The sequence below is a fragment of the Aedes albopictus genome, chromosome 3 (genome assembly GCF_035046485.1).
Source record: "Aedes albopictus strain Foshan chromosome 3, AalbF5, whole genome shotgun sequence".
Lineage (NCBI taxonomy): Eukaryota > Metazoa > Arthropoda > Insecta > Diptera > Culicidae > Aedes > Aedes albopictus.
The window spans coordinates 260,056,582-260,082,839 of record NC_085138.1 but is presented as its reverse complement, the minus strand read 5'-3'; the positions used below and the strand labels follow the sequence as shown (position 1 = coordinate 260,082,839).

General features: G+C 37.8%; 1 protein-coding gene across 4 annotated transcripts in view; it reads left to right on the top strand.

Moving 5' to 3' along the window:
• Positions 1 to 8,571: 8,571 nt before the first annotated feature.
• LOC109424496 (synaptojanin-1) overlaps positions 8,572 to 26,258 on the top strand; it is a 26,264-nt gene continuing 8,577 nt past the window's right edge. Inside the window, exons 1-2 of one of the 4 annotated variants that reach the window (XM_062860437.1) lie at positions 8,572 to 9,195; positions 25,240 to 25,416. In XM_062860437.1, the coding sequence (XP_062716421.1) occupies positions 25,290 to 25,416 (127 nt within the window). In that variant the 5' untranslated portion in view covers positions 8,572 to 9,195; positions 25,240 to 25,289. Of the gene's footprint in view, positions 9,196 to 23,667; positions 23,903 to 24,827; positions 25,077 to 25,239; positions 25,417 to 26,258 lie in introns of those variants that run through there. The other 3 variants (XM_062860438.1, XM_029877355.2, XM_019699657.3) reach the window with 3 other exon arrangements.

Sequence of the window (26,258 nt, the reverse complement as noted above, 5' to 3'; positions counted from 1 at the left end):
AGAAGATTGCTGCTTTACCGATTCGGAAAACGAGGGACCACCCGGTGTTTAAGGTGATACGGGATGCTCCGCGGAGCTAAAGAACCGTTTACGTAAAACACTATTTTCAGACAGCTTGTTTTTGAACTTTCATATCTCAGAAACCAGTGAATCGAATTAAACGAAATTTTAAACGTTTATCAACAATATATTAATGCTTCACAAGTTATTAAAACATAGGTATTTTTTAAACATTTAAAAAAGTTCTCATGGATTGACACTGTTTGGATCTTTTTCGAAAAAAATATTTTTTTTACGTCCATGACATTAAATTTTAGTTTTGATACTAGAGTTGACCCAACAAACGAACACGATTCGCTAATCGGGGCGCAGTTGTGACCCAACGAGCGAATCCTCACTGTATTTAGATATATTAGAGCCTGTTTTGATTGAAGGAAGAACACATTTAGTAATTTTTGTGAGGGTATTGTAAAATTAACTTATTTTCCTCCATATGGGTGAAAATGTCAAACCGGTGTAACTTTATTCGTCGTAAGAAAATATAACATTTTATAACTTTCCATAAAGTATCAATATATTGTTGATAAACGTTCAAAATTTCATTCAATTCGGTTCACTCGTTTCGGAGATATGACAGCTCAAATTGGTTGTTTAAAAACTAGTGTTTTACGACAACGGTTCTAGCACAAACAGACGTCTCACTCTACTCACTTCCTATCGTTTCCTTTTTTAATTGATTATTCGAATATTCTGCACTGAAATGAAAACTCTTGTTATGTGCGCAAAGCAGATAAAAGCGAATCGGTGGCTCAAATCCTCATTTTATGTGCGGCATTTAGATTTTAAAGTGTTTGCATTAAATATAATTGAGTTGCACATATTTCTCATATGCACAGCTATAAATTCTAAAAATGATACATTTTCAACCTATGTTAACTGAATATAAATTTTGAGTGTATCGATTGATATTTCAAAACGTTCAAAACATTTCATTAACGGAAAAATGGTGGAGCAAGACTTTTGTTGCTGGCCGAGTTTACGGCCTATTTCAAGTCTCCCGGTCGAATTTTTGCAGTTTTTTTAAGGTAACGTATTTTAATCATTTTCATTAACGTAATGTAATCAAAATATACCATCAGATCCTGACCACAGACGAACTTCCGGAAGATTTGGCAGAAATTTTCGTTTGGACCGGACAAGTCCTGCTGGATTGCACTGGAAAGCTCTATCACCTAAACATCGCATTTCGACACATCCATGCAATCAACCTCGCAATCGCCATAGTTTTATATCTATAGATATATATAGTTCAAAATACATTTGTCATCATAAATTAATTAGTCTGAATTATTTATTTTCTAATAAATCACATATAGGATTTATTTGTGATGACATATAAAATTCAATAGGCTTACCTTCAAAATTAAAAAGTACGATCCTTTATTATTTATGTGCATTGCATATAGAAACTAAGATGAGCTACCCAAGTGACCACGGTGCTGAAGCCTTATTGCATGCAGATATACGGTGTACTTAGAGCAATCATTACTTTACATGCAAACTTAAAGTTGATTTGTGACACTCTGCTGGCCACGACTTCCTAAACCTTCAACGGATTCCAGATACTCCGGATACCTCCGGAGTAATCAACGTTAGTCTTCTTCACACGTCTTTCCAGTTCTACCTCTGTTGCGTTCATCCCACTCACGCTTACAGATTAAACACTCTGAAGTCTAAACTACCCATTTGGAGTGAATATTACCAAGGTTTATAAATGTGTTGATTCCAGGTCACCACATCTCCCTTTGTCCAAAAATTTGTTTTTTTTCTCGTAATTGGAGCTTGATCTATAGCATCCGTTCAATCTCATATCAGTTATGGCACATCAATCTAAATAACAAAATGGCTATGTTGCTGAGCTCACATCATGCAATTGCATTCGATGCCTCGTGCTATTAGCACATTACACACCCCCTCCCTTTCGTGTCAAAGAATCCCGTTAATCTTCATAGTCTTCATTTTGCTGCTGTTGTTATCATATAAAACAGAACCAATTACTACGCTCAATCAAGAGTACCTGTCTGTCTTGTTCGCTTTCATTTGTCTCCTGTTTTACAGTCCTTTCGAGATAGTCGTATAGTTTTATCAACTTTTACTTGAACATACTACTCCAAAATACTTTCACCTTCCCCGATCAAGGAGAATTCAAGAAGACTGTTCCTGTCCTCTTCTTCAACATGGGTAAACTATTAAATGTTAGGCAATGCAGCTTACCAAATCGATTTAAGATGATCTTTTAAACAGTATCGCAGCATACCGAAGAACACCTTTCATTCCTGCCTTCTGAACAAACCTCTTCCAAAGTTTAATAATCAACGTACAGATAATTCCATTCTCTGTGATCAACGTCGCATATCACTTGTACTCACATCCTTGAAGAGGGACAATTCTATCCCGCTCAATGACACAGCTGATACCTCTAGCTAGTACCAACCTATTATTCTCCTTTCTGGTGCTACGTATAAGTTATAACAGAGTCTGATTAGTGTAGCATAGCACTTACCAATAATCTCTAACAGAGTTCTCTATTTGATGATTTACCATTTTCCTTTTCGTGTGATACGTTGTGACCAGAAATCTAATTCGTCATTCCATGATCTTACCGCTTCGGCTGCATCGTACAAATCTATTAGCATAAATAACACTCAGCTCTATGCATTTTCCATAACCATCCATGTTTCGTTAGCAAGATAACTAACCCCTCAACATAACATATGTCTCACTGTACATACGCTGTATACAATCCACCGATCAACTTTCAACGGCAAATTCTTGAAGTGGCCGATTAGTAGCACTCACCTCGTTTTCCTTTTCTTTTTTCTAAATACACACCATCGCCACCGGGTGTTTATTTGACTCTAGATATGCCCAATATGCCCAATGTGTTTACACTGGACAATTTTTCCGTTGCCATACTAATGGTACCTCTACCGGTACTGTAGCACAAATCAGTGCGAACAGTTTAACAAGTCCAAAATGCAAATGCTTTCTAGTCAATATTTAAAGTATTCGTCTATATCTCTATGAATCAACTGTTCTGTTCATTCCGCTCTTCAACAGTTCATGTTCAATGCATATCACTCTATCTCTTTGGTTTTGCAAGATGACGTTCGGTTAATTTTTTTTTTCGTCCCCGAGTTCGTCCCTTCCTTTCTCTCCTAAACGAATTTTTGCCAATTTCCGGTAATTTGTTTGGTTTCCCATTCCTTGTCGGACTTTTCTCTCACAGGGCGAAATTTGAGGTTATTTTTCTATGCAAACTCATTTCCCCTTTGTAAGATGACAACACGAAAGAACGTTCGGTTCCTTCTCATTCTTCCCGTCGAATTTTAACAAATTACGGTGTTTTAATTTGTTTAATTAATTCCCATTCATTGCCATTCTTTTCTCTCACGAGGAGAAAGTTGGTACGCTCTCCGAGAGCCGCGCTGTGCCGTGCACTAGCCGCTTTTATAGGTTACGGTCTCCGGGACCACCTTTCATTTACGCTCTCCGGGAGCCATGCTGTGCTTCGCACCAGCCATATCAACAATCTCGGCCTCCGGGGCCATCTTTTCTTATTTCGCTCTCCGGGAGCTATACTGTAGTCTGCGCCATCCTCTTCATTTTCATTTGATCTTCACGAGCAACACGCACTTGTAGCTTGCACTATCTAAAATCATTCGATTGCTTTCATGAAAACATCAAAACATCAATCACCTCTCTTCTTCCTTTCCTCAGCAAAATCCAAACAAAACAGCAACAGCTTTTGAGTTCCGGCTTCCGGCCGTCACTCTTAAAGCTCAATGCTCCTTTCAGCTGCCTCTCGCCATTTCTCCTCCAAACCACCAAACCATTCCGCTGCACTTCACCTGTCTTCACCAGCAAAAGAATCACCTCACCAGTTGAAAAAAAAAATCCCATCCTTTCCGCCACTGTGACACTCTGCTGGCCACGACTTCCTAAACCTTCAACGGATTCCAGATACTCCGGATACCTCCGGAGTAATCAACGTTAGTCTTCTTCACACGTCTTTCCAGTTCTACCTCTGTTGCGTTCATCCCACTCACGCTTACAGATTAAACACTCTGAAGTCTAAACTACCCATTTGGAGTGAATATTAACCTAATTACCAAGGTTTATAAATGTGTTGATTCCAGGCACGGGGCTGCTCACTTAAATAATATTATTTAATACGCGTATGAATACGCATAAATATATTTAATATTTTATTGTGAGTTCCCGTTGAATTGACATTGGAGGGAACTCATCGAGGCCTGCCATGAAAAAGTATTGTTTTGGAACGAACGTCAAACATGATTCAGCAATTGAGTAAATAACTTACTTTTGAAATTTTAAATTAAAATCCGTTTCCAGAGATTAAACTTTTTATAAAGTTTTAGATGTATTTCCATGAAATCAAGGAACAAAGCAAAATAAATGAGGTTCAACTGAAGCTATTCATGATCTGCATACCATCCACTTATTTGCATGTATCCACTTATTCGCGTGCGGTAAGGGCGGTGATGATTGCATCTAGGCGAATGGGATTTTGAGGATTTTCGAAGACCGCAACGCAATCGGGAATGAAGCAGTTATTACGTACCCGCCACCTCCATTACGGCTAGCGTATACGTGAATAACCGTTGACCAACTGTAATGAAAAATTCAGATGCACGGTACTTCAAAAATTACAGCGATAGAGCTATTCAGGGAAACTTTACCATCGTCATTTGCTTACTTGCTTACAAAATATTAATAGCCGTAGTTTACTTGTCAGCAGATATGTCTAAAGAAACGCAAGTTTTCAAGCTGGATTTTATTAATAAATTCTAATCTAAATAAAAAAAACTTGAAACTTGCAAGTAGAATGAAGAAATACATAATCGACATTTTCCGTTCTGGAAATTAATCGGCCTCCATTCGCGAGTTGAAGTCTAGTCTGGTAGAGGTCTTTCTTCAATAGAACCTTGAGATCATAGCATCTTTTTGATATTGCCCCTGCTCTTATTTGAGTTTATCAATGCAGGAAGCAAATCCATTATCCATTGCAGAATTCGATAACCGAAGTAATCCACCGGGTTCCGGGTTTCGGCAAGCAGTTTAGAATTTCCAGTAGACAGTAGCAAAACTATGGGTGAATCCAAATCTGAAACAAACATTAATTTTACTATAACTGCACAAAGAAGAAAAACAATGTTCAAATGTAATTTCCATTTTCTGAAAATGTCTGACATTTGAGCTGATTTGTTAATGTCTACTTTCAATCGCGGCTGACTTTGATGAGTTCTAATGTTTTGCTTTCGCTCATGTCAAATCAGAGGGAACTCACGAGCTCATGCATAAATATATTTAGCACCCGAGTAAAAATATTTAAAATTCCTAATAAATTTAGAGTGATCAGCCCCGTGATTCCAGGTCACCACAGATTTAAAGTGGAAATGGGCAATTATGCGACTGCTTCTCGATTATACCAGTATAATCTTAATTTGATTCTATAATTGCCCACTTCCACTTTAAATCAACCTTAAATTTGCATGTAAAGTAATGATTGCACTAAATATACCGTATATCTGCATGCAATAAGGCTTCAGCACTGTGGTTAGTTGGGTAGAAATCTGGTTCTATGTGCAATGCCAGTGCAATTTATATGCAAAGCTTGATTGCAAAAATCTATGTGCGCGACATTTACAAACTAGATGCGAATTATTTTTAGTGTGTAGTTCGCAAATCGCTCGCTTATGGCGCTCGTATAGTTTTTGCTCCTGTTTGACGTTTGCTCACTACCGCCATCTACTCAGTGTGTTTACTACAGTCACAGACAAACAGACGTATCACCCTAATAAAAATGTATTATACACTGGCGATTGGGTGAATGATTACATCATTCCGTGTATGGTCAGAATGATAGCCCCACAGATAACAGATGTTTATGCTAGTACAAATTTTTCGCAGAATCCTGTGTAAATGTTCAAAACGATATACGTTGGCTCACTACCGCCATCTACTCAACTTATTGCGACATTACATCTAACTTGAATGCAAGAATAGTTCAAAGTTCCAGTTTCATTCAAGATCCAATACAATCTTGAATGTAAAATTGCATAGTGCATGCAATCTTGAAAGCGATCACTGACTATCGATCACTGCGCCATCTCTAAATGATTGTCACATGAGTTTTAGCTCCTCGTTACATACAAAATGGCAGTTGAGCATTTTTACACACATTGCCAATATAAGCATAAACGTCTGTTATCTGTGATAGCCCGAAAGGGTTGTTAAGCACGTTGTATCATATTTTTCTATTAGGGCACTTGGAACAAAATGCGATAAAAATTATCGTCACGCAAACATAATCGCCCAATGCTGATTACGCTGTAGTACGCAAACACACTGAATAGATGGCGGTAGTGAGCAAACGTCAAACAGGAGCAAAAACTATACGAGCGCCATAAGCGAGCGATTTGCGAACTACGGAATATTTGAATAATCCATTAAAAAGGGAAACGATAGGAAGTGAGTATACTACACTGAAAGACGGCTTGCGGTTGAAATTACTATTCTGAGGGTCAACATAAATGCACAACGCCACTTGATTTGTGCAGACTTAGTTTCGTTTCAATTCAACAGATTAATGTTTTCAATTTTACCATGGACCCGATTTACAATTAAAAAAAGTTTCTGTTGGCAACCGGATTCGAACCAAGAATCTTGAGATCACCAGGCTCGCACGCTACCACTCGGCTATCGAACCGGTTGATATGAGAGGAAACAGAATGCACACAAGAAGCGTTTATGGGTTGATGATTATGTTTTGCCATAGTAAAATTGAAAACATTTGTGTGCTTGTCATAACCGCAAGCCGTCTTTCAGTGTATAGAGTGAGACGTCTGTTTGTCTGTGCTACAGCGTAATCAGCATTGGGCGATTATGTTTGCGTGACGATGATTTTTATCGCATTTTGTTCCAAGTGATACGTCTGTTTGTCTGTGGCTCTAGCTTCGTGAAAGATTAACCAATCGCGCCCAAATTTATACCATTTATGCACATATAATAGGTTGACAAACAGTCGAAATTCGAGATTTTTTTATGTACTCTATGAAAAGTTACAACATGTTGAACATTTTTGTGAGAAAAAAAAAGTTGCCAATATGGGTAGTACGCAGATCATAAGAAACTTCTTGGCCTATCTCGATGCGTGGAAAATTCAGGCAAGGAATCGCTCAAGAAATAAAAAAGCGTCGCTTTATTCCGGATCCTAGAACGGAGCTGAAACGAAACGTCAAATAAAATGGGGCTTGCTGTGTTAAATTTCTTCACCATTCCGGTCACGGAAAAATAATGCACTGAACGAAAATTACTTGAGCGATTTCGTTTGAAGTGCATACTTCGCATATCCCAAACATTTTTGCCACCCCCTGTATAGCTAGGGTTCATTTAAATGTAACGTAACGCAAAATTTGAAATTTTAGACCCCCTCGGGTTCATTCACAAATATCATAACGCCAAAAACGGGATTTTCTGACACCCACCCACTCCTTCGTAACATTGTTTGTATGGGAAGATTTTTTTTTCGTTCGAGCTGTAACACCATGACAGACACCGAGGAGCGAATCACTAGCGCATTTTCGATTCAGCCTTGCGTATTGACATTAGCATTGGCGCATTTTCTTACGCATTAGCGTATTAAGGTACGCATTTCTAAAATTGAACAACACCTGTCAAAATTTTACAGCATGCACTTTTCAACGCATTGATAAAATTGTTCGTATTTTTATACGCATTGACAAAAAAACTTGCATTTTTCAACGCATTGATAGAAAACACGCATTTTTCTACGCATTGATAGAAAGCACGCATTTTTATGCGCATTGGTGGAATGCTCGCATTTTTATACGCATTGATAAATAACACGCATTTTCCTACGCATTGGCGTATTTTTCAACAAATTATGTATTAAAACTCCAAAAATTCGTCATGCATTCCTGTGCATTTTTCAATGCATTGGATATTTTGGCGCATTTTTCAACGCATTACATTTTCACATGCACTTTTCAACGCATTGAAGCATTTTGTAACGCATTTCCATCAAACGCATTTTCAATTGTTTTGGAAGTGATCCGCCCCTCGACAGACACCCACCCACCCCCTCCAGCGTTATGACATTTGTGAACAAGCCCCTCTCACCCCCACGTAACAAATTTTGTAAGGGAAAATTTGAAATTTTGTATAAAGCGTAACACATCGCTAGACCCCCTCCTTCCCCTCTTAGCGTTACGTAATATTTGAACGAACCCTTATCGCACTTGCGTGAGCGCTGCGTGGACGCGCCGCCCGTGAGCATCGACTCCTAAAGAAACCAATTTTGGGCGATAAAATCACCCACTGTGGAATGTGCCCAGCTGGGTTTAAAAAATGACAGCACGCAGCCAAACAGAGGGATTGCTCACTGTTGGAAATCCGTTACGCCAAAACAAAGCACTGTCAATGTCACTTTGCAGCCCCGCAGCATAAAATTCCCCTCCCTCCCCTCACCCAACACACAACAGAAAGCTGACTCGAAAACGAATCAGCAAAGTTCGATCGATTTTTCAATCAAACGCGCACGAAATGCATCGGATCGGATTCGCGAAGTGAAAATATTTACAAATTCGGACGCGATGCAGTGATTATCGGAAATTTGATTACGCTTGTGTATATTCTGCGGGTGGGAGAGTTTCAAGTGAAGCGAAATATAAGTGAGCGAAGATGATGTCGCGAAGATAAAACCCTTTTTGCTCAATGCGAAAAACACTGCGACTGCAGGAAAAATCAAAAAGGAAAACCGAGCGAGGCAAAAATAGGGCTACTCTTACGTCACTGCAGTGGATTTTCAGCATCGCTGAGGAGGATTTCACTCTTGTTTTCGTTCGCTGCGCTTGGATAATATATCGTTCCATACGGTCAGCGAACCAAGCGAAGCGAGAGCTGCTTCATATCCGGAAAACAACGCAGGGTGAATTAACGCGAACGCCCTTTCGGTGGAATTTTCTTCCCGTCTACGATACAGAGAAGAAGTTGCTGGAAGTGTTAGCCGCGCGGGGGCGTTTAGTCGATTCCAACAACAACAAAGACAACCAAGGAAGAAAAAGGATACAACCGCAACGAAAACGAAAGGTCAGTAGGGTTGTTCCATGCGAAATGCACATGCAAACTCACACCCACCTAATTTAAAACAATAATTAATTGCATCTTGATAACACTTGTATGTCATTGTTAGTGTACAATTTCCATTTTTGTTTCGGTGGGCGTACCTTAATGTCAAATATCAATAATTCGTTTCAGTATCATTATGACCTACTTTTCCACATTGTTGCATGATGCAACTGAAATTAATTGAAACGAAAATAAATCCATACGGGAAAATGAATAAGTATAACTAAATAGCATGTAAAGTTGTGTATGCAATTTATTGCCAATCTTGAATTGTTAACCATAGACTTAAACGGAATACATGTCGAAAAAAAAACAACTGTAAATATCATGTAATTTTGGAATTTGTTAAGCTATAGAATTATTTTTTGTAAATTAAAGATACACCGGGGCAAGTTAAAACGGTTGGGGTAAGATAAAACGGATGAAACATAGGTACTGGGGAAAAACGTAAAAATTAGAAGATACAGAATCTTGAAATGATGTTATTTACTCAAGAAAAATAATTTGAATGTCATACGGCATAGTTTTTTATTCAAAAAATCTTTTGATAGAGGATAAATTTCAAAATTATATTGCAATTTTTTTGTCCCACCCGGGAATGCTGGGGAATGCTAGGAAATAGAAAACAGGGTGTCTACCGTCTGGAAAAACCTGGAATCCTCAGGGAATTTTACTTACAGGAAAAAACCTGGATTACTCAGGGAATTCAATTTAATTTATTTGCCTAGAATTCAACTTTCTTATATCTTATATACCCTGGGCTTGGATTATATCTTCCAGGAAGCTTTGATTTCAGGCATGTGGTCGATGGCCTTTGCAGTAATGATTGGAATAGCTGAATGTATAATCAATGGCAAACAATTCTGTAAGAATCAGATCTTCAAGTCATCTGATATAGTTATACTGATCATGACGCTGCATAGTATATCGAACATTTGCCGAAGTCATTTATGTGCCGGGAAAATATAATTCCAAGTTGGAGAGAATATTACAAACTGAGGGAGGGTAATAAGCCCAGTCAGACCCCTGAATGGGCAATGTGGGTTAGTTTATGGGAATGCCATTGAAAGTTTGTAATATTCTCCGAGGCTTTCGAAATCCAACAGGGCGCGTCCCCGGGTTGCGGATAGGGGGAAAAGGGAGATTTTTTACATTTGTACTGTAATCAGCCAATGTGGTATTATCTCCTATGGTGTTGTAGTGCGAATGAATGATCTCATTCTATGGGAATTCGAACCTTGTAATGTATTGTTTATCAACTTCAATTTTCTAAGCTTGATAAGGTTTTGAAGACAAACATGAGATAAGAGAATTGCCTAATAGGAAAGTCACATCAGCAAAGCTTTTACATATGCAAATGCTATCCATGGGGTCATGTCTAGCATTTAATATGTATGGCAATGACTGATTCTTACCTAGCAGGGGTACTACAAGACCACGCGGACAATTCGATTGAAGGCTTAATTGGGGATAATATATTTTCCAGAACTGAAGGGACATTTTTTCCGGGGTGACTGGCGAGTCGGAGAGGATAGAAGTTTCCGTTTGTTATAATTGACAAAATAAATAATCGGGCACTTTTTCTTTCTATGACTTGCTTGGTATTTTGTGAATTATTGTTTTTTGGTTTTGGAAGGTATGCGATTCACTATTGAGCCTTAAAATTATTTTGCATCTGAACAGCATTGATATCGTCAAGTCTACACCAACACCCTAATCCCACACCAAAATACCCTTTTCCTATCCCATGGCGTTTATGTGGTCAGCAAAGACTGTTCAGCCATTACCCCTCCTTATCATCGGCTTTGGACTGACTTGCGCTCTCATTGGGGGGGGAATGCTGCAAAATGAAAAATGAAAAAATGAAAATGATTTCTTCACCCTGGCTTAACGCTTAAGCAGAGCCGTAGCGTAGTCCCATGGCGCCCTTGGCAAGCATACAGATTGGCGCCCCACGACAATTGGTGATTGTGATTTTTAAAAGCATTGTAGTTATTAATTTTTTTTTAATGTTTAAAAGTTGGGTTTTGGTGTTTCGAAAAAACAAGTTGTCCCTCGATTTTTTATTATTTTAGAGTACTTTTCATTCGTGTTTTTCTTTTATTGTTCAATGGATGACACCTAATTTTATTCCAAAATTTATTTCTCTTGTACGAATATAAGTGCAAACATATTTTGTATTTCAAGAATTTCACTAAGACCAACATAATAATAAGAAATGACATAAATGATGAATACATTTCTTCAAGATACAGTATGCGGCAGGAAAAAATGCGAAAGTGTTTTTCAACTTCAAACCTCATTTTCGTCTATTTGACATTAACCAATCTATGTTTCAACGTTCCATGATCTATAATAGGCTAGTTTTCTGAAAAGTTAATTAAAAAATTTCCCATTTTGGTCACTAACCTTTACAGGGCGGCGCCTGAAGATGAAGACAACCAGAATTTTCAAACCGCAGAAAATCGCACAGGTCGCTAAATTTCGCATCTGATAAAACAAAATTTTTGATTTTCTCTACAATATCATCAAATATATGGACTTATTTCATCTGCTATGTGAAACTACATGGCTCTGGATCAGTGTGGTCTGGTTGTTCATCGAATTTGAGCTAATTTTGTTACTGTTATAGTCATCTTGTTTAATGACCATTGGGCGCGCAGTTTATTGATATCCGCTTATTAGGCCTACATTATCACATGTTAAACATCAAATGTGTTCATTTTTATTTTCCAGTGCTAGAATATAGAAATTGACTGATACACTGTCATGAAAAAATAGTCATATATATCCCATATTTAGCGTGTAATAGTGTCTTGAACTTTTCGCATTTTTTTTTCTGCCGCACCCTGTATCTTACAGATTTTTTTCTTTCCTGGGTTTTTCGTTCAACTGAATGATGTTTAAAAAATATATTCGATTGATTTTCAAGGGTTTTCAGGAAAACTCAAACGATTTATTTTACAAATTTTCGGCGATTAGCTCAATTTGTTTTACCAGATTTTTTCCATTAACTTAAACAGATCTTCTGAAGTTTAATTACAATATTTCACAGAAGATCTGTGACAAACTTTTCATTAATCATTAGACAAGCTATAGGCAAGATAACCCAACATACATTTTTGCTGTAGGATGCAATATACCACTCTAAAGCAAGGTTTAGCTTAAGAAACTGCTATACAGCTGGTTCTGCTCTCGAGGTATTCCCGAAGAAATTTCTATATGAGCTTTTGTTGGAATCTGTGCAATAATTCCTGCTGGTATTACTAAACAAAATTATGCAGGAATCTCTGAAGGAATTCTGCTGGAATATCCGGTTCATCTGAAAATCCAGGAGACATTTCAGCAAGAATTTCCAATGGAATTCATGTAATAATTCTTACAGGAATTTCTGTAGTAGTTTGTAAAGAAATACATGAAGGAATGCCTGTAGGAATTCGTGGAGAACCCCTGGAAGAATTTCGGAAATACTGCTGAAATTTTTGAAGGAATCCCGGTAAAAGTTTCTTAAAGAATCTCTTGAGGATTTTCTACAAAAAATCCGTAGAAAATTTTATGAAGAAATCCCAGAGAAATTTTTGAAGGAATCCATGGAAGCTTTCAATCGAATTCTTTAAAGAAATTTTGTTACAAATCAATGGTAGATTTTCAAACGGAAAACCTAGTGATGTCTGAAGAAATTCTATATTTACGGTTTTCTGAAGGAATTTATTATGAAATTCATAAAATGTTTTCCATGGAAATTCTACCAGAAATGTTTGGATCTCTAGTGAACATGGAACAATTTTTGAAGATTTTCCAAGCTCTAATGTTGTCGTTGCCTTTTTTCTGAAGGAATCTATAGAACACTTTTTGAAAAAATATTTGGTCAAATTATTTACTAATGAAATCTATGAAATATTTTCTAAAAAAAATAACAGGAAGAATTTCTGAACGAATGCTTAAAGGCATTGCTGAAGAAATCCCTACAGGAATTTCGAAAGGAATCTCTGCAGGGTTTTCTGTACAAATTACTGAAGGGTTTCAAAGTTAACCTTGTAGATATTTTTGCAGGAATCTTCTTAGGAAGATTTCTGAAGACAATTCTGGAAAATTTATAAAGAACCTTTTTTTAAGATTTTCCAGGAGAAACCCAGGAAAAAATGTGAAATAGAAGTAGGAGGAATTTCTGAGGCTATCCTTCAAGAAAATTTACAAATTTATCACTGAAAGATTTTTTGTAAGAATATCTGCTGAAACTCTGACACAACTAAGGTAAAATTATCGAATAAAATTTTTAGAGAAATATCAGGAGGAATCGTTTGACTTATTCCTGAAAAACATTCTAGATAACTTCCTGAATTTCTAAAGGAATAAAATAAATGCTTCAATGAATGCGAAGAAAACCCTCGGAAGTAATCTCAAAACATCCCCAGTGAGAATGTTTAGGAATTTTTAGAAAGAAACTAGAATTTTGAAAATGGTTTCTCAAAATAAAATAGTAGATAAACTTCCTGCTCATATCATGGTAAATGCTTAGAATAAACTAGAGGAATCTGAGTTTTTGAGAATACTGAAAAAATGAAGAAAAAAACATATTATCAATCTCAAATATTATAAACAGTGAAATCTTGACAACATTCCAGAAAACATAAGCAACATCCGATTGAACACGAATGTCAACTCATCTGGTAAAGTGTTCTTTATAAAACATAATAATTATAATTAGCATCATCCAGTTTTCTTCTAGCCTTAGGCCTTTTCGGCGCCGTTCTGAGGTTGGCGCCCTTGGCGGGGGCCAACCTGGCCAACCCCACGCTACGGCTCTGCGCTTAAGCCAGGGTGAAGAAATCGCCCCTTAGGGCCGATTTCTTCACCCGGGCTTAAATTTTAAACCAGGCTTAGCAACATTTTAAGCCGGGCTTAACTTTTTTTTCAATTTCTTCACCTCGGCTTAACCACTAAACCCGGTTTAATAAAGCTACGGTTTACGTTAAGTGTGGCTTATTTGAGGCGGTGCTCTGAGGTGGCTTAGCAGCGCTAAGCCAGGCTTAAACCGCAAATTGCAGAGTTTGGGTTTCTTCACCTGCTTCATAAATATTTTTTTTAAACGGCAGAAAATATTTTTTAAGAAACATGTACACTTATGAACGATAAAATTGTAAAACGTTTGGTTACGGATGGAGACGATGATAAAAAAAATGATAATCTATAGCCGGCGGGTCGTCAATATAAAATATTCACATCGGGTTTGGGACAAACAAGTTTTTACATTAGATTGAAAGCCTTCATACTGTCATACTGATTTGAAAGTCAAAAGTACGTTTGCATTGAAGTTTCTATTTATTTTAACCCGGTCCTTCCATAACTTCAGGTCACAATAAACATTTTCGTCTCTTATGGTTCAAGAGATAATATTTTTTTTTTTTTACAAACAAACTTAGGATGACACTCAAAAAAAAATCTTCTAATACCTTTTTATACACTGATTTTTTATAAAAACTTAGTTCAAAGCACGTTTAGCCCATCGAATATTCAACATTTTGGCTCACAATTCTAAATATAAAAAGTTTTATTCGTGGTTTACTTCTAAACATGACTTATTTTGAATACCTAATAGGGTGACGTTGGATATTATTGGCAGGTTTTTCCTCTTCGTCGTGGTAGTTTTTTGTCGGCCTGATACATTTCCATATCATTCAGCTTACCAATTTGAGGCCAACTTTGAGTTCAATAGGTTTTTAAAAACCTTCCGTGACGAAGAGAACAAACCTGCCAAAAATACGACGCAAGTGGATTTTAAATATCTTTTTGCAACTCAACACTATGAAATTTTATTTATACTTGCCGTATCACAACGGACTAGTTTATCGTACTATACCAAACAATTGCAATATGATTCATAATGCAACTGATTTCGGTTGTATTATGAATAATAATGCAATTGTTTGATCCACAACCCGAGTTGTCACGGCAAGAGCTTGCAAAATTGTCACGGTTATGGTACAGCTTGCTTGATCAAAATTTAGTGTCTAGCATGATAGAAGACATGACTGTTCCCATCGAACCACCGCGAAGCATGATGGTACTGATAGAAATGATCATATTCTAGTGATTTGTTTTTCATTGCAAAAGTGTTTTGCAACTCGTTGCAAAACTCGATTTTTAAAGCGCACATTTAATCCCATTTTTTCATGATGAATATTAATAGGACACTATCGGTGAAGTACTAGATTTGTAGTAATCAGCTGAAGTTTTGTATGGTGAGAAGGTGGATTCTCCGTTTCTGCAAGGAAATCGTGCAAAAAGCGTGGGTATTATGGTTCCTTGCCTAATTTGATGATGTTTGAGCAAAACTTTAGAAAACTGTGTTGTTGTTTTGGCTAATTCTTGTCCCTTAATCAGTACAGTTTTTCCTATTGAGCGTTGTGAGCGGCACCTAAACATTTTTAAAATAAAGTATTAAAAACACCAACGAATGGAATAAAGGTAGAATAAACTGTTTCTATTAAGGGATTTCAGTTTCTAGTGTAACTTGAACTTCGCTGTGGCTTTCATTGAATGTGCACAGTTCATAATTTTAAACATATTCGAAAATGGTCTGAACTCTGGAGCATCTCACGACAAACACATTTTCAAAAACTCACTATCGAAATGCAACTTTATTCGAAGGCGATTATGGATATCACAACATAAAATCAACATTGCAACGCTTTTTCTGCAATGTGGCACTCCAACTTTGTATAATGAGAGGCAAATTTGAACACCAAATGTTGTGGAACGATCATATGTAATAGGTACTAAATCGTAGATCATCGATACTAGCGTTGGGTAAAACATCAACAGTCTAGGTAGATCATTATTGTTAATTTCCTTCTGTATCCGAAAAAATTACCGAGCGATTCCGCTTTTCCTGCTAAAATTTCAGCGGATGTTTTGTTGTTGTTACTCCATACTGCATATAACGGGCATTTCAAAATATCGGCGGCTTAAAATGACGTTTCCATTGGAAAGTCACTGGAATGATATGGGAAATTTCGTTAAGCTTGGCTTAGCGTAACCCGTCGCCTTTTTTTGCTAAACCGGTGTGAAGAAATGCAAATATTTAAACCTGGCTTAAGAATTTGGCTTAACTTTAAGTGTGGTTTAAGATAAACCAGGCTTACGTCGTTAAGCCGGGTAGGTGAAGAAATCGGCCCTTAGTGTTTAAAAATAGTTTTTATTATTTTTGCTAAAAATGGTAGAACAAAATCTTATTTTCTATGCCAAAATTATCGTTTAAGGCTATTACAACTCAAATATGAGGTGGTGCTCTGGAGCACCACCAGGCATTTGGAGAACTTTATTTCATGAAATCCAAGAAAATCAATTTCCGAACCAGTTTTATACAAATTCATTACAATTCGATACAAGTTGTTCTCAAAAACTTCGAACTTTAATGCCACCAGATTTCTAGAATAGTGCAAACAATGATTACATTGGAAAATTGCTTATTTTTTGCATGCCATATGCGCAGTGGTGCATATATGCACCATTCATATTGTATCAAATTAAGGGTTTAAATACACATTTCAGTTCTTTTTAACGTATGACTATACAAATAAATAGTAAATCTGTTAGGGAACTATTTTTATTTCAACCCATGAGGATAACTATGCCATTAGTCAACACGTCAAAGTTGGTCATTATTTTTTTGGTCGAAAAAATAGCTTTTCATAAAAACTTTTTTTTGACAAAAACATTGCATTTGTATGCGCATCAGTGGCGTAGCCAGAAATTTGCTCTGGGAGGGGTTTTCGATGTTCAATAATACTGTTTTTTACTTGACACTCACATTTTGTAAATATATACAATGAATTTGAGCCGTAGGTGAAAAATAGCGGCGCAGCCGAAAAATTTTTTCATCACAAAGCGTTTTATACTGGAAATTTGTTCTAGAAAGTTTGGCTCTGGGGGGGTTTTTAACCCTAAACCCCCCCCCCGTGGCTACGCCAGTGATGCGCATACTTAGTGTAATGCTTTTAGAAAGAGAACAACATGTGAAATCATGATTTACAATTTAAAACATTCAAAAAACTTCATTAGTTTCAGAGATACAAGGGTTGAAAAATATGGTGCTCTACAGACACCATGGGCGGGAAAGGGTTAACTTCTTTTGAAACATCTCTGTTGTAACTGGACGTTAATGCAGCAATCTTCACAAGCTTCTTTTTCCGTTTTTAATTCTTTACGTTCGTTGAAGAACTGAATTCATTCTATTTTTTCGTCATTCATCTATAACCAAAGCCTTCTATGATATTGATCGTAGCTCATTGCCATCTAAGATCATTATGCTGTAGTCTATACAACAACCTCTTGTAATGTCTCCTAGGATTTCTCCAAGATTTCTCTCTGGATTCCTTCGCATTTTTACATGTCATTTTTCTTGGTATTGCGAGGTATGCACTTCAAATGGAATCGCTCAAGTAATTTTCGTTCAGTGCATTATTTTTCCGTGACCGGAATGGTCAAGAAATTTAACACAGCAAGCCCCATTTGATTTCAAGTTTCAGCTCTGTACTAGGATCCGGAATAAAGCGACGCTTTTTTTATTTTTTGAGCGATTCTTGCCTGAATTTCCTACGCATCGAGATAGGCCAAGAAATTTCTTGTGATCTGCGTACTACCCATATTCTGTTTTGAACTCCTGAAGATTCTTCCGGACCTCTACTGGAATTTTACCAAGATTCGAACGTTTTCTTTCCTTGAGAATCTTCCGAGGTTCCTGAATTCCGATCGATTTCTGATGCAGTATTTCACGAGAATCATACTATTTTTTCCACAATTTCTTTCAGTATTGCTCCCAGATTACCCCGGGGAATTTTCCCGAGATTGTCCCTGCTTTATGCCCAAAGAAAATTTTGCGGGATTTCTTCCATGATTAATTTCTACACACTTAGTTTTATTCACCGAGCTCGGATGTGCGAATCTCGGTTTCTGAATTTTAACCGAGACTCAGCTAACAAACTGGTAGGTAGCTTGGCAACGAGGCATGTCATACTGATTCTCGGCATTTATAAGGTGGGAAACTCATGAAAACATTTAGCTGACTACTCGGCAGTGCAAATCTCGGCATACGTGAACCGAGATTCGGCATCATAAATTTATAAATCTATTGCGGCGTTCATAATAAATCCACATTGGGCGGCGGCGATATGCCCGCGAGGAGATACCCGCGATACAGACGCAATGTCAAAATCGAACAGATACTGTCACCCACCCAGCAGCATCGCAGCAGCCTTCAGGCCGTTCATATCAAAACATAAGTTAACACAATGGCAACTCAGGTGGCCAGAAATCGAAATACTGTTTATCGCGACCTTGATTCCTTTATATGCATACGCATCACCTCGTCGGCTTTGTGTTTAATAATCGGGATGTTATTTAGTGATGCTGCAGGGGGATACGGCTTCATCTTTTCCATTTCCACATTGCGTCTGTATCGCGTGCATCTCCTCGCGGCCATATCGCCGCAGCCTCATGTGGATTTGATATAAGCGCCGCATGTAGAATTTCTGACCATCAGGTCGCTCATAGTGGTGCGGTCATATTTTTGCAACTGGATGGAAAAGAAGAAGACAAACGCGTTTCGCGGATTTATCTTGCAAGGCACAATGGACACAATACACAAGAGTCTCTCACGATAGGGTAACGGTCGAATTTTGGACCCCTAGAGGACTTTGTTTTGAATTTATTTCAAAATCAAACAGATTCAGAGGGTATTTACACATAATGATGATGTTAGTATGTTCGTAAAAACCTTCACTGTCCGTTAAAAATACCCACAAGGACATTTCTGGCTGAAAATTTGATGAAAATAACTGATTTTTGAAGCATCAGTTTTCACTGTTTTGGACACCTCAATATATTTTGGACCCTCTTCAGTATATATTTTGGACACCCGATGTTTAAACTCGTTTGAAACTATTTTGGAAGAATTTGCCGCTTGAATATGCTGGATCACATCCCAATTACTTGATTGACAAAGGCTGATTAGACGTACTTTGCGAATTTAATGCGCTAGAATGATAAACGTTTTTGTTTACATTCGCAAGTTTCCTCAGCACCGCCATATCTTTTTGTAAACATGATGCGCCACTCGCAAGGATGATGAGATTGGCAAAAAATAATTTCAAGGCAAATAAGGATATTTCCAGTGAGGAAATGATTGCTGCCCGTGCAGAGCGATCTTATTTAGCGAATGATTCTAAAAATTTCTGTCATCTCATCACTAAACCTGTGTAAGTTGTGATAAAAGGACACAGGGGGTCCAAAATATATGGGGGTCCAAATTATATTGGTTACCCTATATCGCAGGTGTTTTCACATGAGTTTCTTCTAAAATTTCTCTCAGAATTCCTCTTATAAAAATTTTCGCGATTCCTTCCAGTGTTTCTCATGAAATATCTCCAGTATATCCAGTATATCTTCTCGGGATTTCTTCCGGAGTTGCTGCAGGAGTTATTTGTGTGATTTCTACTAAAGCTCCTGCGAGGATTACTTGAGGAATTTTTCACGAACTTTCTGCAAGAGCTCCTGGCAGATTGTTTTTCGATGTTTCTCCTGCAATTTCCTGCAATTTTTTCGAAGTTTGTTTTTCAACATCCGGAAAGAAATTTCCGTGAGCTTTCCGCAGAGTTTTACTCTATAGGTGTTTCAGCTGAAATATTTCTCAAAGGTTCGTGCGGGATGTTTTTTTAGTTTCTCCTGAGATTTTTCTCGGAGTTTCTCCTGCTACGTCCTTTCAGCGTTGATCCCTGGATATCTCAGAGTTTTTCAGCATTTATCCTGAACTTTCTCCTAATTTTTTTGTTGTACCTTTTGGGATTTCTACAGGAGCTTTTGCTGATATTTCTCATGAAGTTCTTCCCGTGATTTCTTTCAGAGCTTTTTCAGACTTCCCCGTAGTTGTTCATCGCATTTCACTCAGTGATCCAAATATTTTTTTGCAATTTTTATCGGAATCATTCCGATTTCGATCATTTATTAATGACACTTTACCAAATAAGTTGGCATTCGTGTCCAAGGTGGTTTGTGGAATTATGAAGTAAACTTCCTGATTGTATTTTCCTGATTTTTAGAGTGTACTTATCTTACCTACCAATCAGGCTAAGGCCGGGGTGGCCTCTGCTGTACATAGTAGCCGTCTCCATTCCACTCGGTCCATGGCTGTTTGTTTCCAGTTCCGCACTCTGCGTAGGGTCCGCAGATCGTCCTCCACTTGGTCGACCCACCTAGCTCGCTGCGCTCCACGTCTTCTTGTACCGGTCGGATGACTCTCAAGAACCATTTTAGTCGGGTTGCTATCCGACATCCTGATGACGTGACCCGCCCACCGTAGCCTCTCGATTTTCGCGGTATGAACGATGGTTGGTTCTCTTAGCAGCTGATGCAGCTCGTGGTTCATTCGCCTTCTCCAAGTCCTGTCTTCCATCTGCCCTCCGCCGTAGATGGTACGCAACACCTTCCGTTCGAAAACTCCAAGGGCGCGTTGGTCCTCTGCACGTAGGGTCCATGTTTCGTGCCCATAGAGGACGACCGGTCTAATCAGCGGTTTGTAGATAGTTAACTTCGTGTTACGGCGAACTTTATTCGATCGTAGAGTTTTGCGGAGTCCAAAGTAAGCACGATTTCCTGCCACAATGCGCCTCTGAATTTCTCTGCTGGTGTCGTTGTCGGCGGTCACCAGTGAGCCCAACTACACGAATTCTTCAACCGCCTCGATTTCATCACCGTCGATAGAAATTCGGGGTGGCGGGCGCGGTGATTCCTCCCTGGAGCCCTTTGCCATCATGTACTTTGTCTTCGACACATTAATGACTAATCCGATTCGCCTGGCTTCACTCTTTAGTCGGATGTACGTTTCCGCCATCGTCTCAAATTTACGAGCAATAATATCAATATCATCAGCGAAACCAAGCAGCTGAACGGACTTCGTGAAAATCGTACCACTCGTGTTAATCTCCGCTCTCCTTATTACACCCTCTAACGCAATGTTGAACAGCAAGCACGAAAGACCATCACCTTGCCGTAACCCTCTGCGAGATTCGAAGGGACTCGAGACTGTCCCTGATACTCGAACTACGCACATCACTCGATTCATTGTCGCCTGGATTAATCGTATCAGTTTATCCGGGAATCCGTATTTGTGCATAATCTGCCATTGCTGTTCTCGATCGATTGTATCATACGCCGATTTGAAATTGATGAACAAGTGATGTGTGGACACATTGTATTCGCGGCATTTCTGCAACACCTGGCGGATGCCAAATATCTGATCCGTTCTAGCGCGTTCACCCATGAATCTAGCCTGATATTGCCCCACGAACTCTTTTGCAATCGGTGCTAGACGGCGGCATAAAATTTGAGAGAGTATCTTGCATGCAGTGCTCAGTAGTGTAATCGCCAGTACTTCTCCACCGTATTTTAGAAGCAAGCTTGCTTGGTACATAGTTGATCTGCTCCAACGGCTTTGTTGTTTTCAACCGGCCAACCTCCTCCACTGTTTATAACGTGCCTCATTTGCCCTCGTACGGTGCTGCAACATTCTCTCATGTCCCTCCAGCAATCTGCAAATGTAGCTGCGTCAAGGTGCTCTTCCGTTGGTAGGGCCACTGCTAACTGCTGAGCCACTTCTACGTTACGCAGCTGCTCGATGTTGAGCGGCGGCGTTCGACTTCGACGCGTAGCAATAACGTCGAAAGTTTTGAGCGCATGCATAGCGATTACGTTACGTTAGTTACGTCCCCACTGAGACAAAGCCCGCTTCTAAGCTTAGTGTTCTATGAACACTTCCACAGTTATTAACTGAGAGCTTCCTCTGCAAATGATCATTTTGCATGTGTGTATCGTGTGACAGGCACGAAGATACTTTATATGCTGAATCTACTGATATTTTACCCATGATTTTTTCCTTCTTTTAAATATAGGCTGTTCTTTCTAGTATCATTGGCGCTGAAACTGCTGATATTCAATTCATAAATTTTTCCTTCTTTAAAACATAGGCTATTCTTTCTAGTTTCATTGTTAAACTAGTTTTTGGCAAAAATTATTGGAAAAGGTAAAAACAACTTTCAATTCGTCCTGATGACCATTCGGGCTAATGACCCAGCATCGGTATGTGCGGACAGTTATATCCGAGAAAAATTTACCGCCGATTAGAACACTGGGTCGATTTGGTCCAGTAAAGATGCACGCGAACGTTTTTGGATTCCACTTGCATCGCTTCTGTTTCGGAATTTGGACCATGGCCTTCCCTGCAAACTACTGAGAAGCTGGTTTTCAATAAGGTCGATCTCACACAACTGAGAGAAGTAGTCGTCGTCCCCTTGAGGGCTGTTTGTTCAATTTTGTACCACGAGTAGCTAGGGAAATGAAGTTTAATCTCCTTTACCAGGGTTTAGGACCAGTAGCTCAAGCTCTCAATAATTTCAAAATCTTTCGGACATCATGCAACTAAAGCAAATCCATCATAATTAGCAGAACATGCATGACTAGAATTTATAATCACACAAAAGGATTAAATATGTTCAATACAAAAAATACAGCAAAACTTTAGATAAGTGTTAGAAGGGTGATGTTCACCATCGATGCTAATCCATCGATGAGTATTATACATGAATTAACACAGATGGGATTTATGAATTAATACTGGGGATTCGGAAATTTTCCTATCTGACAATGTTCCAATTATGGCTATAGTACCAATTATTCGTTATAGTTGATTTTCACCCTTTAAAGATGTTAATCAACAAAAAAAAATGTGAACAACAGATCACGTTTGCAAAAGATGGTTGCACTCATTTAAACTCCACATTATGCTCAAATTATGGTAAGAAAAAATCATTTTCTTTAAAATTTCGACTTCCTTGCGCCTTTTTTTTTGCCATAGTGTACCAGTTATATCTAGTCCCATAAGGAATACATGTAAATAGTGCGAAAAGGAACCGAAGTTTAAAAATGTATCCATAACTGGTACAGGGTTCCTATCATTGGCATACGCTGTAATAAATAATACAAGTAGTTTTAGCTTCGTCTCTATACTTTTCGTGTAAAGTATGGAAACTAAACTATCTTTTATCATATCGATAACATTAGTTGGTCGTCTTGTTATTTCTGTACAAATAATTGTCCTTAGGTAGTGCGATAACTGGTACAGCCACCCTACACGACGAAAAAAATCACTCAAAGTATGTGTTATAAGCTAGGGGTGGGACGAATGGTTTAAAAATCAAAAATTTATATATTTTCAACCACGGCCACTAAAAACGTAAAAAAATAAGTAAACACGTACTATTGGATCATATTTTGAAGTTTAAAACAATAATCTAGACAGGACTTCAGGAGCTTATTCTTTACCCTAAATAGAGTTTGTCGATTAGACATGGAACGACCATAGCATGAAGCAAACTGAAGAAACCCCAAGCGATCGCGTCGGGGGAATTTACTAAGTGATGATTAATTTATATCCACACCAGTTGTAGAACAGTTCTGTTGTTAGATGTTAAGTGCTTAGTACATCATTGTTTCTACTAAAGATCTACTATGTGTGAATGTGTGAAAATCCATATCGAACACCAAAATATCGTTAGTGCGTCTGTTGAACCAGATTTCTCGTCATAATACGTATAGGCACGAAGTATGTAGATAGGTATGCGCAAAAGGTCAAACAGAATCGATTCAACGCCACGAAGATGGGAGGATAGCGGAACAAAGCAAAACATTCTTCTTTCGGAGGAGCATTGCGGTCCGCGCCGGTATAACAAGAAAAAAGAACGATGAAAGTGATGGCAAGTTATTTAAATTGGAATTGGAATTTTATTTTGATTAAAAACTCTCCCTTGTTAATCAAGTTGAAAAGTTTTGATTTGCTGTGGGATTATTTAATGATCAATGATTTTTTTAATTGATAAATCAAAATTAAAAAAAAAAATTCTAAAATATTGTGCTGGCATAGTTTTAATCATTACTGTTCTCGATTTAATAGTCCTACTCTGCCGTGAATCGCATATCTGTCCCATTTGCATAGAAAATCCAGCAAAGATGGGACTGATATGCGATTCACGGCAGTACTCTGCCTTATGAGATATAGATGTTATTCAGTGAAGCCAATCATGTGCAGCTTGATAAAATGTTTTTAAACTTTTGAGTGTGTATTTTCATATGTTTTTTACAAATGTTAGATTTTCTAAGACCTGCAGAGTCTTCAATAAATTATTTATTAACCAAACTTATCCGTGCATTTAATAGTCTGTGTACTATATTTGATTTCAATATGTCTAAGTTTATTTTAGTATCTCATTTTGTACACACTTTTATGTGTCTATCATATTTGATTCGTGTTCCAAAGTTGGTCAATTTAATATTCTATATAAAATGAAATCAAACCAAGGGGAATGACACTTCCTTTGCTAACCGAAAAAATCCGCATTTATCTGTTGACATTTAGAGCGTCTCCAACAGTCTATTATCATCAATATAGTGTTCAGTATAGTGTTTCCTTATTCATATGTTCTTAATTTAATTGTGAAACCATTCTAAATGATTATTTTACATTACATTGAGATATATTGAAAAAAGGCAAAAATCTCCATATGTTGGCAACACGGACGCTAAGCCGTAATTACCATTTATCGTGGGAAAATGTTGGGATCGTGAGAAAGTTCAGAAAAGGTAGGAAACAAATGGGAGATGATTCTTCTTCTCTGCCGGTAACTGTGACAGTATTGGCTTAGAGGCGGCGGCGCTCGTCTGTAGATACTGGTGTCTGGACTGGAGGGCCACTTTTAACTCGTTTTTTTTTTTATTGGGTGCCTATACATTTGGTACGTGGCTTTTGGAAACAGATTTTCTGCAGCCCTTATGCTTTTTGATGTGGCGTAAAATTCGCAATGTTTGTACTAGTCTTATCTTATCGACATGTTTGTTAAGCTGTTAAGCTTTATCATGAGATTACCGCATTTGAAAAGAAATCTTTTTATTTTACAGATTCCTGCATCTACCGAACAGAACACGTAAACGCATAACTTCGTTGCACCATGGCGATGTCGAAAGGATTTCGTGTGCTGGAAAAATCAAAACCGCCTTCGCCGCACAGTGTACTGCTGGAACATCGCAACAAGTCGGAAACGCTGCTGTTCGAATCGCAGGCGGTAGCTGTGCTCTGTGAGTATTTATTTCTTCTTACACACACGGAATTAATAGGCAAGCATGAACTACTTGCATAGCTGTCTTATGCAGTTAAACGAAGGACCACTGACTATTGGCGGTAAATTTTAGCCTTTTTATGGAAAAGTACAAAAACAATGGTGCAAGTAGCCTTATGCTACTATACTAGATTATCAAGTTTGCGTCAAATAATTGACCTTGTAGTATTTATCACAATGTCAAATAAACAAGGAAAGTAAAAAAATAAAAATGATTATATGTTTTTGCAGATATACTTTGGTCAAAATTATCGAAATTTACAAGAAATATATAATATTGTCAAAATGGTGCTTCTCCATATCCAATCCATCTTAACCCTACATTATTTTCGTCTACAAGTTACCTTCATAATCATTCATAACATATGACGAGAAAAAGCACTGTTTCGTAAAATTTCCGACTGTTTCGTAAAATTTCCGCAAATCATTTTGCCATCGACTGTTTCGTAAAATTTCCGCAAATCATTTTGACGAATATGTACTGTTTTGCGACTCAGTTATGACATTCCCCTCTTATTGCTTTTTCTTTCTGAGAAAGCATGATGTATACAGCCTATACAATTAATTGAAAAATCTCATTTACAGTTCACTGTATGGTTGATCACATTACATCATATTGTTTTTGTATTTTTATATTTACAATGGTGTTTATTGTTAACATATGGTTCTAAATAGTACTGTTGTTATAATACAATGTTCGTTTTTTCTGTTGTATTTTTTATTCGGGTAGCAATTTGTGAGTACACTGAACGAAAATACCCGCCATGAATAGAATACTTCATTCGAGCCCCATGCCTATTA